Source organism: Ziziphus jujuba, chromosome 7, assembly GCF_031755915.1.
Source record: "Ziziphus jujuba cultivar Dongzao chromosome 7, ASM3175591v1".
Classification (NCBI taxonomy): Eukaryota; Viridiplantae; Streptophyta; class Magnoliopsida; order Rosales; family Rhamnaceae; genus Ziziphus; species Ziziphus jujuba.
In genome coordinates, this window is record NC_083385.1 from 15,648,593 (window position 1) to 15,667,252 (window position 18,660).

General features: G+C 34.0%; 2 protein-coding genes across 3 annotated transcripts; one reads left to right on the forward strand and one right to left on the reverse strand.

Moving 5' to 3' along the window:
- Positions 1–1,295: 1,295 nt before the first annotated feature.
- LOC125423716 (putative U-box domain-containing protein 50) lies at positions 1,296–5,422 on the forward strand. 2 transcript variants are annotated; one of them, XM_048478757.2, is made up of 8 exons: positions 1,296–1,643; positions 1,770–1,882; positions 1,993–2,120; positions 2,236–2,677; positions 3,209–3,349; positions 3,433–3,972; positions 4,093–4,833; positions 4,942–5,422. In XM_048478757.2, exons 1-8 carry the CDS (start codon positions 1,481–1,483, stop codon positions 5,140–5,142), a joined length of 2,469 nt encoding a protein of 822 aa, XP_048334714.2. In that variant the 5' UTR covers positions 1,296–1,480; the 3' UTR covers positions 5,143–5,422. The 2 variants fall into 2 exon arrangements, with proteins under 2 accessions (XP_048334714.2, XP_048334715.2); XM_048478758.2 differs by lacking the exon at positions 1,296–1,643 and having other exon boundaries at positions 1,770–1,860.
- Positions 5,390–12,142, reverse strand: LOC107425165 (nucleobase-ascorbate transporter 11). Its single transcript, XM_016035112.4, is given in 11 exon segments — positions 5,390–5,956; positions 6,759–7,039; positions 7,391–7,625; positions 7,945–8,232; positions 8,638–8,688; positions 8,885–9,020; positions 9,290–9,390; positions 9,686–9,856; positions 9,958–10,055; positions 11,073–11,513; positions 11,516–12,142. Coding segments are annotated over 11 exon segments (2,310 nt in total). The 5' UTR covers positions 11,802–12,142; the 3' UTR covers positions 5,390–5,734.
- Between the last annotated feature and the right edge of the window lie 6,518 nt (positions 12,143–18,660).

Sequence of the window (18,660 nt, forward strand, 5' to 3'; positions counted from 1 at the left end):
AACACACACCACATTCGATAAAAATAATAAATATAGGAAATTCCTTAAAACTGTTTAAATATTTAGCAATAATTATTAATAAGTGACTTCACGTATGTCCCCAAAAATAATGACATAGTATAAAATTCTCACAACTAAAATAAACTCCAATAATTTCTTCATTTTTTTTTTTAAAGTAATGAATGAGTCATGATCTTGAAATTAAGGGTAGGAATAAAGCATGTTTTTTTAGAAGCATATCCCTAACGTAAAGCGGTGATTAGGAGCACCTACTCTATGCATAAGTTCTCCAACATGCTTAAATAAATAATTTCCAATTTCCACTTTCTAGAGCTACCCATTTGTGTTATAAGCCGCAATTAGTTGCTTAACGTATGAGCTATATATATATATATATATATTATAATTTTTATATGGTTGTCAATGCAAGAGGCATGCCAATTTTTATAAAGATCAATCTTGGGTACAAACTAAAAAGTTCTCAAGCAAGAACCAACATGCAATAATTCTCGGACTAAAAGTTCATTTATTGCTTTTTTTTTTTTTTCGTTTTTTATTTTTTTGATTTTGTTAAAGAAAAATACAAATGAAATGAAAATCCATTTTCCATTGGCTTAAATTTTTGGAATAAGTGGTAATTCAACATCATGTTAGTGCCAGTCCAGAAAAAAATCCAAAAGAAATAGATCTCGCTTAAACTTTTGGGATAAATAGTAATTAACACTCCTTACTTTGTTTATACCATATAGTAAACACTAAATGATTCTTTATAGATATATATGCATACAAATTAATCTCTTACGAACTATTTTTCAATTTATAATAAAGACAAGATGATATTGCAAGTGTTAAAAATTGATGTATTTCAACCAATTTTTTATTTTTAAATTATTAATTGAAAAATTATTATTATTATTATTATTATTATTATTATTTTAATGAAAAATTAAAATGTCACTTATATATGCACATGCATATATGGCTTAGGCAAAATATACCTAAAAATGAGGTATTGCTTTCATATTATTAATGGAAGTAAGATGGTTGAAGTTGAATGCTTGACCCTAAAAATCAATGTATTTAGAAACGCAAACCCACAATAACATTCTATGTTTTGTTTGATATTGATTTAGTCACCATGACGCACACAGAAAGGTCCAAAATGAGGCTATCCTAGTCTTACTGTCATGAAAACGATAACCGAAAGGCTGAAAATCCCCCAACTAACCTTTGAAAAGTCGTATACCAAGTATACCTTTTAAGATTTAAAGAGCTTATATATTTAATCCAAAACCAAAACCTTGTCATTATTGTTTCTCACCAGATTTCTCTACTTAAAACCCCAATCTTTTTCTGCTGATTGCTTTAGGCGTGTAGCAATTATTTATTCAGCTCAATTTCATATATAAATTATGTGGGTTTAATATTTCTTTATCTGGAAATAACCAAAACCAGTCAGAGTACACTTTCAAGAAAGGCAATGGCTGTTCAAGCAGAGAAAATCTATGTTGCTCTTGGAAATGATCTTCAAGATGGGATTAAGACCTTGGAATGGACATTACGGAAGTGGAATTCTCATCAATTCTCCATAGTCATTCTCCATCTACCTTTCAACACTCCCATGGACTTTGTTTACACCCCATGTAAGTCAATGCAAATATATATATATATTTATACACACAGATTCCAATTTTTCCTACTTTGTGATGGAAAATTTTATGTGGGTATTCATTAGTTTACCGATGATCTGTTTCCTCCTTTTGATTTAGTTGGGAAGCTACCTGCAAGTTTTGTGAATGATGAGAAATTGGAAGCTCTTGATAAGTACGAGAAAGAAAAAATGAACAAGTTGCTGTCTGAGTATATATCTTTCTGTGGCAAGGTTTTTGGTTTCATTAATGGATCTGTTTCTGTCTTCTATTGATTTTTTTTTTTTTCCTTAATAAATTCCATAACTTTGTTTTGTGTGTGTGTATATATATATACTGATAGGTGAAGGTTGAATTACTTAAAGTGGACAAATGGGATGAGCCTATTCACAAGATCATTGTTGATTTGATTTCTGCAAATAAAATAACCAAATTGGTTATGGGCTTCACTTTCTTCAAATCCTCATCATGGTATGCCTATATTCTTATCTATACTTGAATTGAAGCATAATTTTTCGTATTTAAATATTTTTTTAATTGGTTTTTAAATGTTTCATGATTTTGATATTATTTCCTTCATGTGTAGGAAAATAAAGAATTCGATCAGTGGATCATTTTACATTCACAAGCACAAGCCTGATTTCTGTGAGTTATTCATAATCTATGGAGGAAAGCTGGTGTTTCTGAGAGGAGAAAACAAGAAAGGAATTATGGAGAATGGTGAAGGTGTAATGATTGCAAAGCTAAGAGAAAAAAACGGTTTCAAAGGCTGGCTTGAAAAAATGTTCATTGAAAACCCATCCAATTCTCTTGAAAGAGATACACATCGTTCACATTCTTCACCGACGGCCCTTGATTCTCCAAGTTCACAGAATCAGTGTGAAATTCATATGAAAGAGATTGAAAACTATTACCAGCATTTGTTGTCACTGAATTTGGATGATGAAGAAGAAGAAGATTGTGGGCAAGAAGAGAATGAAGATTCTCAAACAAATCCAATGGAAGCAGAACATGGGGAAGCTGATCTGGTAAGAAGGAAAAATGAAAAAATATCAAAGATATTTGATGTTACCTTGTGGCTAATAATTCATCTTATTGTTTCTTATTTATTTGATTTATTAATTTTATAAATGATTATTATACGCTAGTTTTTGTCCTGTTGTTCTTTGCGTATTGGAGTAGGGTAGACAAATAATTTTTGTATTCAACTGCTCCACTTGGCTTTCTTTTGTGCCATTGAAATTTTTCTTGCTTGTCCTTGCTTTTTTTGACCTTAGAGGCTGATGATAGTGATGGGGATTGGTAACTTGTGTTTGTTTGGTTTCTTTTACCAAAACCTGATTCTATCCTAACCCAGAATAATGGGTTATCCATCTTTTGGATTTTGATGACCCAAGTCCAATTTTCCCTGCAGAAAAACACACCCTTTATGACCATAAAAAACTTCCAACATTATGACCTCCCTTCGGTGGGTTAGGAATATGGTATATATTACTAACACCATTTCATATGTTATTTTTCTGGTTTCTAACAAATGCTGAAACTTGGTATCCCATCAGAATGCTGCAGAAAATATCGAGTCCCTTAAAGCAAAAATCAGGGAAGTTAAAAAGAAAATCCAATTGAAGAAAAACGAAGCCAAAGCCAACATTGACAGATATACAAAAGCAGAAAGAGCCATTTTCTTAAGCAATCGCCGGGTAACATAAGCTTTTGAACTTATTCATCCTTAACTTTGTCCTTGTTATATTTTCTTAGCCATTAATGTCCGGCATTGGTATAGGTTGAGGATCTCCAGGCTCGGATTAAAGAAGAGGTCAGCAACCGAACTGAGTTACAGAAAGAATTAGAAGCTGAAAAAGAACATATCCATGAAGTAATGGGTGATATAGAAGAAAGCAAGAACAGGCTAAATTCAATAAAAGAACTCCAATCCGAGCTCTCTAACAAGTTGCATATTTCCACATTGGGAAAGTCACATGCTGAGGCCCAAGTAGAGAATGCAGTGAACAAAAGGGCAGAGATGGTTAGGGAAATTGAGGAGCTGAGACAACAAAGGGATGTTCTTCATCGAAGGATCGAGTTTTGTCGAGAAAAGGATGCCATTGGAATGGTTGCAAGACTTGGTGAACCCAGCTGTGGTTTCAAGGTATACACTGCAGAGGAGATCAGATTGGCCACAAACGGTTTCTCAGAGCGTTTGAGATTGAAACCGGGAGGCGATTGGACCACCGTGTATAGAGGGAGGATTGAAAACGCCACGGTTGCGATCAAAATCCTTAACTCTGTTAGTGGATTGTCCCAGGAAGATTTTCAGGCTAAGGTATGAAAGCTTTTTCTGAACCACCATAACTGTCTTTGTAAACTGTCATAACTGTCATAAGAATTCATTACTTTTAACTCTCTTTAATCTTTATGATATATATATATATATATATAATAGGTGATGCTTCTAAATCACATAAAGCATCCACATTTGGTGGCAGTGGTGGGGTTCTGCATTGAGCTAAAATGCGTAGTGTACGAATACATGCACAATGGGAGCTTGAGGGACATTTTCTTGAGGGACATTTTGCATACCTCCCACACAAACTCCAAGAACAAAATCCGGACCCTCCAGTGGCACGAACGTGTACGTGTTGCTGCCCAGGTTTGCTCAGGCCTTGTCTATCTCCACTTGATGAAACCCAGGCCAATTGTCCATGGTCACTTGACCTTGTCCAATATCTTACTGGATCGTAATCTCGTTGCGAAGATAAGTGGTTTCGGCCTCACTCAACGCTGTGATGAACACAGTGTTCAATCAGATATTCGGGCTTTTGGGGTTCTCATTATGCATCTTTTGACTGGACGGAATTGGACTGGATTAGTTGAGGCAATGACTATGGATAGAGCAGCGGTGATCCGGGATTTAGATGGGATGGCCGGACAATGGCCGTTGTATCTAGCGGAAAGACTTGCAGGCCTAGCATTGAGGTGTTTGTCAAGTAACCGAGGGCCCAATTCAGATTTGAATATGGCAACTGTAATGGAAGAGCTGAATGAGCTGAAGAACAAAGCCGATCAGGAGGTAGTGGCATGGGAAGGAAGCAAAGCAGAGATTGATAGAGATGGAGATAGCAGTATAGCTAGAGAAGACTCCTCTAAAGATGTACCAAGTTTTTTACTCTGCCCCATATTTCAGGTAGTTCTAGGCTTCTACAGCCTCCATTTTTAAGCCTGATATTTTCACCAAGATCGACCATAAATTAACAGAATTTTGGCAATAACTCTTTGAAAACTTTGCTTGCAGGATGTAATGAAGAATCCACACGTGGCAGCTGATGGATTTTCATATGAGCTAGAAGCTATGGAGCAATGGCTGAGAATGGGGCATAAAACATCACCAATGACAAACTTGAGGCTGAAGCACACCTACCTCACACCTAATCATGCCCTTCGTTCCCTCATTCAGGACTGGCATAATAAAAAATCAGTTTCAACCACTTCATAAACATTATCACATATATTTCCATTCAATAAAAGGGGCTGAACTAGGCAGAATGGACTTGAAGTTGCGGAAGAAGCTTATGATTTTCCTTTGAATCGATGGAGGGAACCCGGGAATAGGATGTGAAACATTTTTAAACTGTACAGGAACTTCGAGATTTATTTGAGATTACTCTAGAGATTTCAACGGAGAGTTTGTGGATGAAGAGGCATAGAAAAAGTTTTGCTAGAAAGATGTTAAACAAAGTGGATGAGAATGAAACAAATGCATGAATTTCCAGAAAGCAGAGTAGCATGGCTAATTTTTTTGGATGAAGGAACCTACAATACATAGTCCTGTCAAAGAATGGTTTTGACTACTATACAATCTGGAACCACAACTATTACAAATAAACAATTTCATTAACCTGGTAATTATTGTAAATATTTCCATTTTCGTATGGGAAGCTATACGTATAAAGTGTTTTTTTTTTTTTTGGATTATTCATAGCCCTATCGTCCTAAATCTTTGCTGCCTAAAATCTAGTGAAGGCCTTATAGGAGCATCATTTCTCAGTGCCTTGTGTTTCAAGCCGTAGACTGCTGAATGCTGAATATCAAACATCCAAGCATTTTGCCCAACATAAACATTTGGCAACTTTCCTTGGCAGGGAATAGTCTGCAACCAAAGATGGATCGCTTCTAATTTCATCTCCACGTGACCATATATATACTCCTCGTTCTTGCCTGTTGCCTGGGACAGTGTTGTCCAGTATAAATGCTACCAAGAGCGTCACCACCATGTTCAACGACATAACGGCATTTAGAGCAAAATCAAACTGATACACATAAATAAACAAATAACAAAGGATTAGCTCACCTAACATAAATAAGAGAGGGCAAAATGAAGGGAATTACAAACCACATAAGAGCTTGGACACTAGCATGAGCATGTAACAAGTAACTTGGACCAGTGAGTCAGTGACTAGCATATCAAGCAAGACCAAACACGCAAATGAGATCTATGTTATACCATGTTAACTGTCCATCAATACCAAGAACTTAAGTTATTAGGTTCTATGCACATCAAGCTTATACAAATACACAGTAATACTTGTCTTATCTGCAACAATGCAATGTGGAAGAATTAATAACAAAATTTAAATCATCTTCAGCCAAGAACCATCAATTACTATTATATGTTGAGTTGGAAGCTTCGCTGAGTTTACTAACTTACAGAGTTTCTGAAAATCAAGTCAGCAAGAAATTTTTTGTGCAATGGGCTAAGACAACATTTAGGGTTAGATGGAAATTTCCTTCTGGCCTCAGTATCCTTATCAGCATAGTCAGCAAACTAATAGGAAGAGTTAGGGACATGACCATGAAAAACACACTCTCGACTTGTAGAAGTGGGTAAGAAAATATGCATATAATTTTGAATTTTATTCAATTAGAGTAACAAAATAATTATCCTTTAAATTGCATATGACTTTGTAAGAAATGGAATATTTCACTTCTTACTCTTTGGGAAAAATCTCTCCCCATTCCAAATGGGTGAGACAAGTTTTCTCTCTTAAAGTTTAACCTTTAATTAAAATATGCATTTATAATTTTAGTTGAAAAAAAGAGAAAGTAACTCACTTGTTCATTGCCAGTACGGACTGGTCCAGTAGATGCTGCTGCATATGGAAGAAGATAACTAGGCAGTATCAAGCTGGATTCAGGTTGATACTGTTGGAAATAGGCAGGGATGGATAAACCAAGGAACAATGAAACACCAACTATTGTTATATTCCGAAAGCATGCCGTCTGAGTATATTGTAAAGTTGAGAGGCCCAAGGCCACAATAAGGGCCCAGATGAAGCACAATATAGCAGCAGCCAAGGCCTGTGGTATAGAGGCAAGAATGGCACCAATTTTTCCTATCGAGCGAAAGTAAAGAAATCAATGAATTTTAACTTTTAAGAAAATAATAAGCAAAACATTACCATCCAGTAATGGACATTAAAAATTCCTGCTTAAATTGTAAAAATATAAAAGTATAATTCTACAAGAATACAGAGAATTCCACACTTGATTAGGCTCTCATAAATGCTTATTACCATGAGAAGACAGAATATGACATCAACCAAAACAGATCGAAAATCTATCTTCAGTATGCCAAACCTAATCACTAGATGTGCACTCAGCATGCATCCACAGTGCATGCCTATCCGCTACCGAATCATTTGAATCTAGCATTGTTTTTTTTGATTATGTGACCGGTATTATACCTATAAATGAGAAGAAGATTAAAAAAAGTGCTCCAATTTCCATGGCCCTTCGACTTGCCACTTTTGTTATTTCAATTGTATGCACATTTTCTGTCAAGGTTGTTGCACCAGTTCCTGAACCCCAAAATCCAGCCAACATACTGCAGAAGCCTTCCAATGCAATTCCTCTGCTGACAATTCCCGGAGTTGGAGGCTTCAAATTAATTATCACAGATGTAGTGTGGTATGTTCCAAGCTGGGAAGTTTTGCACCATTGTAAATTAGTGACAAGTGATACTTAAATAAAACTAAAAGTAGGGAGGAAAAAGGGGGGTGTTGAAGCACAAGCCTTTCCCCAGATCAAGAAGTCATACAAATATTCTTGGGTGTTTTGACATTTTCCTTAGCAGTTTATATTTTTATCATGAAGTTAATGCTAGCATCACCCCTAGTACAATGACTAATTGCTTGACTGGAAAAAAGCAGAGAAAAAAACCTGAACCATACCCCATCCCCCCAGGCCTGTATGCACATAACTACAATTCTAAGTTGATTATAAGTTGTAAGCAACATACCGAATCCACTGATGCAACAAATGACGTAATAATCATTATAAGTGAAGTCCTTAAATGGAAGATAGGGGTACCCCATTGTAAAGGATAGGGAACCCGGACCCATGCAGCAGTTCTCCATGCATTGGAAACATCGGTCCTGCAATGCTTCATGGTGTATGCATGTTTTCTACAGGCATCAATTAATATGTTTGAACTCGGTATGTCAGGGCTGCATCCTTTGTAATTATATGCTCCACCCGCTGTCAGGAAGAATGCATATATCCATATAATCATAACGCTCAGGGGAGCCTGACATGATTGAGAAAGACAGCAAGAATAATCAGCACTAATGATATTCTTATTCACCCATGTAATGACAAGGTTTAAACTATATCTTGCTAGAAATGAAGATAAAAAATAAACACCATGATTGCTGACATTATTTGAAGGCACATCTGCACATGTTAAAGCTTTTATTTTCTAATGATATTGAAAGATGTGGGACTTTTATTTCCTACGTAGGCACACATTTATTGAAAGTATTGGCTCTTTAGCTCATGGGAAGGAGGGGGAAAGGATAAGTTAGAGTAGGATTGGATTAGTTAGCAATAAGGGAGATATTGAATCCTTCAAGGTCATAAGGGAAACACAACTTAATTAATTAATAGATAAAGCTTGAAAGGAAAAAATATTTTAGAAAGATAAGATTCATACCGCATAAATCCGAAATATCCGATGACCAAAGATGGATATTCCTCGAAGGTACTTTCAAAATGAGAGAATAAAGCTATTAGAACTTTGATAAAGCATATATCAAAATGAAATATGAATAAATTTTATACGGCAGCAAGAAACTGAACAATTTGGATTTGTAATAGGAATAGAAAAAGTGGCTTCATCAGTCTAATTATTACCAGATAATCTACATCCAGATTGCTCAGTTTGCCTGAAAATCACTTACCAGTGTGAAGATAAGAACCAACAGTATCAATGGAATGCTTATTTCTACACAACTTCCAGCTTGTGGAAAGCCATAGCTAAAAAATGCTAAACCTACTGCAGCTACAGTTGGCGCAACCACAACAGGGTTTATCAATCTGCATCATGTTATCATATAAATAATAGAAATAGTACATTAGGTTCTTTCCACCTTATATATGCACTTGCAGAGCCAACAGCTTGTGCAAATACTTTGTATGCTAGCATTTAGAAATGAATCACAGGTTTCAATTTACTGTTTATGTAAAATTGGTAGTGCATCAAACAAAATCCATGGGCTTCTGGACAAGAAAAATTCAATTTCAACAAGCACGAACAACTTCAGATAAATCAAAGTACTGATATTACAAGCAATCTTTTGAATTACCTCAGAAAAAGGGTCATTAAACCACTAAATCCCAGAAGGCTTTGAAATATTGAACCAACAATTATAGCCCCTTGGAGCTCCCTCATTATATGCCTAAATTTCTGCAGTTAAATAATCACTGATTAAAATTTAATAAATGATGAAGTAAGATTCATGGGAAACAAATGTTTATAGTTCTGTAATATACAAATGAAAAGATGAAAAATCATCTTGCAAATTCCATTTAATCAAAAAGTTTATCATCCTAGAAATGTATATGAAATACTTTTCAATTCCTGAAGTTTGTAAAAAGTATTGCTAAAACAGGAAATTTACCAGGACTGTTAAAATTTGAGGCAATTGTGACTTTGCTTACAGTATATATTTTGTAACTTCACATTATTTAACTGAACTTACATGTTCTGTAAGATTTCGATACTCCTGGGCATTAATGATGACCATTGCTGGCGCCAAATATACAAAAGAGCTTCCTTGAACTAAAGGAAGTCGAGTTCCAAAGTATGAGTGCAGTATTGTTGTAACGCCAGAAATAAGCAGCATCGTTGAAATCACTGTGGCAGTATCTTTCTGTTGTCGATATGTAAAAGACAAAATATTAATAACAAAAGCACTTTGAAATACCCTCTAACATTGCAGCAGATAACAAAGTTTATGGAAGATATGCTTACATCTGTTCCACCCATGGCTGGAACAATGATCAAGGGGATGAATATAAGTGAGCCAGCTAATGATAAATAATGCTGCAGGCCATAATATATTAGAGGTGCTGCAATAAAAACAAACCGAAAAATTTAAGGAACAAGTAGAGCATTTCTTGTATATTAATCCAAAAATCTAAATAAATTCCAGTCTTACAACTCAACCTGATTAAGAAACTAAATTGATAATGAGTAATAACAATCTTTGGCTACTAGACAAAGAGGTTCCATTAACTACTTTAAATTGACACCATACTTTCTGAGCTTTAAGACTTGTCTAAAGTACATGATAAATAGATTGGGACATAGACTCAAAGTAATGGGAAGGAAACTTAATCTTAACCTATTAATCTCTGGCTCTAACAAGTTTAGAGTCAGGAAAATCCTGATATTGGAAGAGGCACCTTCTTTTAATTTCATTTCGTTTGCTCTAGATGTAAACTTAATTATGTAATTTTAGGATTAAGTTATAAAGAAGGCATAGCTATAAAAGCCAATGCAGAATTGGTTTCTTACATCTTGAAAGTTGACTACCAATGGCAAAAGGGCAGAGTGGGAAAGCAACAATCAGATCAGTTTAAAGCAACCAATCAAGAACCAAACTTAAGTTAAGTATATTTTCAATGCCTTAATGTTAAAAACATGGCTATATACAACAGAATCCCATTTGAATATGAAGGTAAAAAACCTAATAATTAAGTCTGTCAACCATGTACTTAAGTATCATCTTCAGCAGACATCAATCAGGCAAGCGCCAAGTTACAAACTCAAGGTTAACACTTTTATAAGGCAGCCTTACAATGTTCGTTATCCTCCAAAGTCCAAACATATTCCCGATGGGAAAAGCCTGCATTCTGCACATTTCAAAGCTTGGTCAAGTATACTCCCTACTTTCGAGAGTTGGTCATTGCATCTATCCTATGGCCAGGGAGAAAAAATGACATCTAGTTTTGCTCTAAATTCCATATTTTGCTATCAAAAGTTGACTACCATACAAGTTACAACCATTAGAAACAAAACTACTAGTCTACTACTGGAACTCTACGTGCAAAACCATAAATTAGAAAGAATAGAACTTTACTAACCAAAACCCGGATTTTCTCTCAGGCCACATTTCATTCCAGATGGTCTGCGCCACTCTCCATAAGTGAGCTCTTCACCATCTGGTTGGAAATTCATTTCCATATCTCTCTCAGCTAAGTCAGCATCTTTCTTTGGCTCTGTTACGGGAGTAACTGCTGCCACTCCAACTACAGTCCCATTTGCATTCCCAATTCTATTCGCAGCCTCGTTGACATTCTCATTTCCTTTGCCATTTCCATTCAAATCAACTTTCCTTCCACCATGACCAATTCCACCGTCCAAAACATGCTCATCCCCAACCCTTCTCCCCTGATTTATACCCCCAACCGTTCCATCCCTCGAACCCAAAACCCCATTATTCTCATTCCTCATCCTTACATTTGTATTTGCATACCCAGTTGCTGGTTCAATCTCAGCTCTTCTATTCGGCCTAGTCCGCCCAGAATTGGATCAATCTCAATTTTGGGCGACGACCCACCACCTCTCTGTTCAAGACCCCTCTCCAAATCATACCCAGCTCTATCATTCTTCTCACTTGCAGTAGTTCCAGTCTCACCTGAGAAGGTAGTAGAGATAAACCCAGTTCTCTTTGCCCAAGATCTCAGCTCTCTCGGATTGTGATCCGTTCTTGGGACAAAGGGATCGATATTTCCCATCACAGAACTGAGTTTAGCACCACCTCTTCCTCTCCCTGCCATGTCCATGGACTCTGAGCTCGACCCAGTACTCATTTCAAGCTCTCTAACAAAGTTTCCCAAGAAACTAAACCAAGAAAACTCCTAAAAAAAACCAAAAGAAGACGAATAACCTCCCACTCTTCCTCACAACAGAACAAAGAACAAGTAGTTCAAAAGCTCTTATAAAAAAAGTAAAATAATTCCCCAAAAAAAAAAAAAAAAAAACACACACACTCTGGGAGAGAAAGAGAGTAGAAGCAAAGCAAGAAAGAGTGGAAAAAGGGTCAAAGTGTGAGAAGCTTCATATCGATCGGCAACGTGGAAATGGCTACAGGCTGACTGGTGCGAGAAATAGCGAGTGACTTAATAAGCATCTTTTTGTATTATGCCACATTACCGCTCGCAAGTTGTTTTCAGCTGTCGTTTTCGGCTTCTTCTTCTGCTTGCTCAAATTACCGAAACCTCCCTCTTTCTTGCCCGTTAGGACACAGAATAATTAAAAAGCTTTTTCCTTTCCGTTTCAACATTAAAACATTCAACTTCGATTTCGGTGTGGAACTCACCGAGTGGACTCGGCAGCTCGGACGAGTTTCATGCATGTTTAACTCAGTGGGCACGTACATGAGCACATGCTGATTATGATAATAGGGTGGAAGAAGAAACCATTTAATGGGTCCCAGATGAATTATTAGAACTCGAACCCCACCAAAACCAAAAACATAAAAATAAAAATAAAACAAGAAAATGGAATTTCAAAAAGGAGCTCTGAAAGCTAGGCTCACTCTGAATCATCAAAGACTAGTTATAGCATAATAAAGAAACATTTTGAAAAGATTATTCCGAGTGTGACTTTTATGCTTTACGCACTGTTTAAAATAATGATTTTATATACAATATAACCTTTTGGTTGGTTTGGGGCCTTTTATAAAAAAATTACAAACTAATAAACTTGTTTTGGACTAATGCAAACGAGATAAGATTTATATGATACTAAACCCCAAAACGAAATAGAGAAGAGATAAGATTTGATAGACTGTTTGTGTCTTCTATGCTTTTTTTTCACCCCTACTTTTTTTTTTTCCAACAAGATGGAGTTGGTCGGTCAAACATTTTTATATTAAAGCGAAAATTGATATGTGTAGCTATTGGATGAATTTTTATTTTTTTATTTTTTTATATTTTATGGTTGAGTGGAACAGGAAATTTAAGATGCAATGCACTTTAGCGAACGTTGATTAGAAATATTTATTTTTTTGGAAAAAAAAATACCTGTTTAATATTTTCTTGAAGTAATCTAGATCAGTAAGAAAAAAAAAAAAACTTTTAGTAAACTGTTTCATATATATATATATATATATTTTTTTTTATAATGAAACACTTGCCAAGGAACATTTTTATTATCTTGGACGTGGGCCCTGTTCGTTCGAAAGTCTTGTCATGGAGGGTAAATTGGCTAAATAATAATTGCAAGAGTGTTTCAGCAAAAAAAAAAAAAAAAGAAAAAAAAATTGAAAAAAAGTTCAAACATTTCATTTTCAGGCAATATGGGCAAATCAATTACAGTAATCTTCTTTTATTTCACTGTCTTCCACCTTTCCTTTGAAATTACTTTTATATAGCTGGTCAATCTCTAATAAGCATGAATTATTCCAATCAACAATACTACTTTGCTTTGAAGTAAACATTATGTTTATCTTTAAAAGTTTGTTTAGGTTTAGTTACACTTTAAAAAGCAAAGCTAATATAATCTCTTAATCAATAAACAAAGTTATGTAATTTAACAAAATTCTTTAAAGAATGATGGTTTTTTTTTTTTTTTGTTTTTAACTAAATTAAAAGAATGATGCTTATACATTCTCTCAAGTGGTAATATCATCAAGAGACAAGGGGTGAAGTCTCACACTTGATGTTAAGCCTTAATGATTATGGATTCATATTATTATTATTTTCGGCAAAACTAAACATTTGGATTAAGAAGACTTCTAAAACTATTTTTTATATATAATTTAATTTAAATAGAAATTTCTAAATACAACAAAACATTCTAAGATAACCAAATTCCATAAAAAGCATGGTCTCTTGTATTGCGAAAAGATAATTGTTTATTTACCCAAAAAACCAAGATAATTATTTTCCATCTTCCTGTTGTTGTTTTGGTTGAACCTAAACTCTTGAGGTATATTTTTATTGGTTTTATCACTAAACTAAATTTACTGATACCTTTAGTTTTACCTTTTGATGCTGATAATTGTGCTTTTAAAAAATAAACAATGGTAAAAATAGTAATCCTATAACTTTACAACAACACAACAACAACCAAATAAATAAATAAATAATTTTAAAAAAAATCCTTTCATTAAAGAAGAAGAAAAAAAAAAAGTACACAAACACAAAAACATATTCAGAAGTAGAGGTGGCTGCTGGCCATTAATGGAAGATTAATAATGTTGATAAAGAGCATAATGAGGAAGACGATTAACATGAAGAACATAATCATTATCACTCCATTTACACCACTTTGTTGCCGTGAATTTTAAGTTAGGATGACAAGAAGTGTATTCAAAGAAATCATTGATGGAAATATTTTATAAGATTGCAATCTGGAAAATCTTTATTTTTTAATTTTTTTTTTCCATCAATTCCAAAGGCATCAATCAACATAAAAAGCCTTTAAAAATTGCTAAAAAGTAATCCAAAGTTACTGGGCAACACAAAGTCATATTGGACAAGAGAATAGAAAATTCTGAATTCCGGCAATCATAACAAGGCAAAAAAATTCAGTTACTCATGGGTCTTATACGATGTGGGCCGTACAAGCTTGTTTGTCATTTAGAAGCAAAATTTGCTCACATTGGAGACGTTAAAGAAGGAAAAGTTGAACCTCTCGGAAACTCTCAAGCCTCGAAAAGAAATAAACATGTATAAGTAAGTACTTACATATAAAGCACATCCGGTCTACCTCAGGAATTATTAAAAAGATTTTAAACTTGTGCCCTCTCTTTCATTCTATCTTTCTTGTTTGGATCCTAAGATGAAATAAAATAATAAGTTAATACAACTTCCCCTTTTAAGCAAAAAATAAAATAATAATAATAATAATAAAATCTACCTCTTTTTTCTTTTTTTCTTTTTTTTTTGTCTCTCTCACTAGTTTAACTTTAACATATCTCTTGGCACAAAAAATAAAAAGTTTAAATTATATTAGGCATCTTTTCTATGCTGTAATTTGGAGGTATTCAATAAGACAAATCATGGAAATCAAAATGCAGACTCTCAAAAGTCAAAAACTACATTGTCACGTTCTCACTATCAAAGTTATTTGCTTTCCCAAAGATGTTCTTTGCGGTCTAATTGGTCAGATTTCGATCTGATACAAAGCGTAATTCAATTTTCCATTTCTCAACAACATCAAACTTGTTATCCCATCATCCTCTGCAACATAATTTCCCAGTTTCAGTTTGTATAATCAAATTTATCAATTCTATATCTTACCAATTTCTGTATTTGACTATAATCATCAGCTAAGTCTATAGCTTTTTAAGACTAGAATCATCATCAATTTCTTTATTGCTATAGTAGAATCAAAATTGTAAAAACTTGGATTTTCGGAATCTTCTTCAATAGTTCAGTGCCTTGCGTATGAAATCCTATTTCCTTTTAAGATTATAATCTCTTAAATATTCGAATATAGTTTTACAATTAAAAGTCCTTAGAACTTTCAAAAGATCAAGCGATTTGAAAACAACATCCAATTTATTTACATTTAAACAGGATAATGGTACTAGAGAATCAGGCTTTCCCCCCTTTTTTTTTTGTTTTTTGTTTTTGTTTTTTTTTGTTTTTTGGTAATTAATCAGGCTTTACCCACTTGCTGTTGAGTATTTTAACAATCCTCTTTGATTGATTTTTTATCCTTCCCCTATAAGGGTGGTTAAAAAAAATGTCTAACATAAAGATAAAATTTTCATATTTCACAAATCAGCTCAAGATCATAACCTCAAATTCATGGAAGAATTCATCTCCTATTTATATATATAAATCATAATTATACACACACTTACACATATTTTTATGCTTCAAATAGTGTTGGATTCTTACGCCAAGCACCCACCAAAAGGAAAAAAAAAAAATATATATATATATATATATATATATATACAAAAAATAATTCAAGAAGGAGACACTGTTAGGATCAACATACACATGCAATACATCTTAGTGAATTCAAATATTTTTTTTTTTTTTTTTGGGTCAAAAGTCAATTCAAAGTTCAAATGCATAAAATTTGGAAATCTCTTTCTCGAAGCCAATTCTCTTCCCTACATAGAGATCACAAAAATTGTACCTGTATCCCAAAACGGTATAAATAAAAAAGTTTATGCAATCATGTCATGACATTCCTAACCATAATCCAATTCTTCCTACTTTTTACAGGGATTCACTAAAAGCATTGTCATCAACTCATAATTTATGCCTATTAAAAGTTCAAATGTTCGTAAACTCAATTTGTATTCAATTAGTGCATCGGGAATCATCATGTTGGAAATTCATTTCTATATTTCTCTCAGCTATATAAGTCAACATACTTTTCTTTGGCTCTGTTACGGCAGTAGCTGCTGCCATTCCAACTCCATTTCCATTTGCACTCCCAATTCTATTAACGACCTCCCTTTTGTTATTATTAGTATTAATATTATTATTAGTATTATTTATAACCATTCCTCTTCGGTATCAAATCCATAACTTTATAATTATGAATGCAAATGGTTTATCAATTAAACCAGTTTCACTTTACATTTATAATCTCATTTACACTCTAATTTCCTTAACCATTTCCATTCAAACCTGCCCTACACCCTTAATTAACCGTTCCATCCCTGGAATCTAAAACCACTATTCTCATTCCTCATCCCTCATTTCCAAATCAATCTTAGCTCTTCCATTCGACCTAGTCCAACTCTCATAATTGGTTCGATCTCAATTTCGGGCCATGACCCACCACCTCTCGAATCCAGAACAACCATAGGGATTGTACATTATGATCGGTTCTTTGGACAAATAGAGTAGTCCTCCTTTTATATATGACACTGTTATAACAAACATTGAAATTTTCATTGTACTATGGGTGTTTAGTAAGTGCTATGAAAATAATGGTTGTATAACTTATAGCATTTTCTAAGTGCTATAGAAAAAATAATATTCACAATTTTCAAAGTCATCTATAACATTTTTGAATGTTATTAAAGACGTAAACAACATAATAGTCAAACAATGCTATAAATACTGAAATCATGGTAGAAAAAGAATGCTATTATATAAGCTTTGCTTCTGCTTAATAAATGTAGCTAGAAATTCTCTTTATGAAAATCCAATTTAGTGGAGGTCTTGTGGGAGGAGTAAGAGGCCAGTTTCCTTAGCTCCCTCGTCAGTGCTGGTGCACCACAGTAAAACACACCGGCAAATTAATCAAAAATCTTTTAATATAATATATATATATTACCAATAATTTTAAGGTGAACATGCATAGAAAGATTATAAATGTCCACACCACGAAATGACTCTGTATATTTATATTACATGGTAAAGAAAAGAAGAAAGAATGGTAATGGTATTGTAGGTATAAGATTAAAGGTATAAGGAAAAGTGAAGAAGAATTAATAATTAATGTGGATAAACTATGGACCAACTCGAGCATTAGGATATTGGAGAGCGATCGTCCTGTAGACTTGGTGCGATTTATTCCTGGTTCTGACCATACTCGTTCTGTTCTTATTATTACTTATGATATTGATGAGTCTGAAACTTCATTATATTCTTCCTTGTGCAACATGTTGTATTGATGATGTCCTTCACCATACTCACCACCATCAGTGTTGGTCCAATGCCAAGACCCCAGCATTACCACCTCCTTTTTTTTTTTTTTGGCAGTCCTGTGCTGGAGGACCATATACACCGTCGATCAATATTTTTTGGAAAGCTGTACATGATCAATCATCATTATTAATATTGCTTTTTTTTTTTTGGGGGGGGGGGGGGGGGGTGAAGAATCATTACTAATATTGTTAGGTCATTAATATTTTAGCAGCCTAATTTGTGATTATAAAGACCAGCCATGGGATTTTGAGGGCCTTAGGCCAACTAGTCACATGCTGAATAATATAGTTCGTGAAACACAATTTTTATAATTAATTCTAAATAATTATGCACGAAAATACAAACCATACATACATATTATTAAGATCATAAAATTCATGGACGATTTCATCTTCTAATTATGTATATCACTATTACACACACACATACATATATATTTTTATAGCTTCACATAGGGTTCGATTCCTAAGCCAACCTCCCACGATTTTTTTTTTTTTTTTAAAGAAATCATAGAAAATAATTCGTATAATGAAACACCAATATGGTCAACATGCAATAAATCTTAGTTAATTATAAGTTCAGAGTCAATTTGAAAACCTCTTTCTCCCTGGCTTTGGGTCAATAGAAATCACAAATACTGTACCTGCATCCTAAAACAGGATAAGTAAAAGAAGTTTATGCAATCGTTATGCCGTTATGGCATTCCTAACCATAATCCAACTCTTCCTACGTTTCACAAGAATTGTCATTAACTAATCATTTACACCGATTAAAAGCTCATTTAAACCTATTAAAAGCAGAACAAACTGAATATGTAAAATAAAATTTAGTAACCAAATTTGAATTCAGTTGGTGGATTGGGAATTTAATCCATTACCTTTGTGCCAATAGCCAATAATATTGGGAAAGTACAACATATTATAAGCCAAACGATCATCTTGCTTAGAGGCCAGAATAAGTAATTTAAAGAAGCCTTTCCACTATCTCTTAGTTACTAACATTTTTTATCTACTTCCTGTTAGTGTTGGCAGGCTTCAAA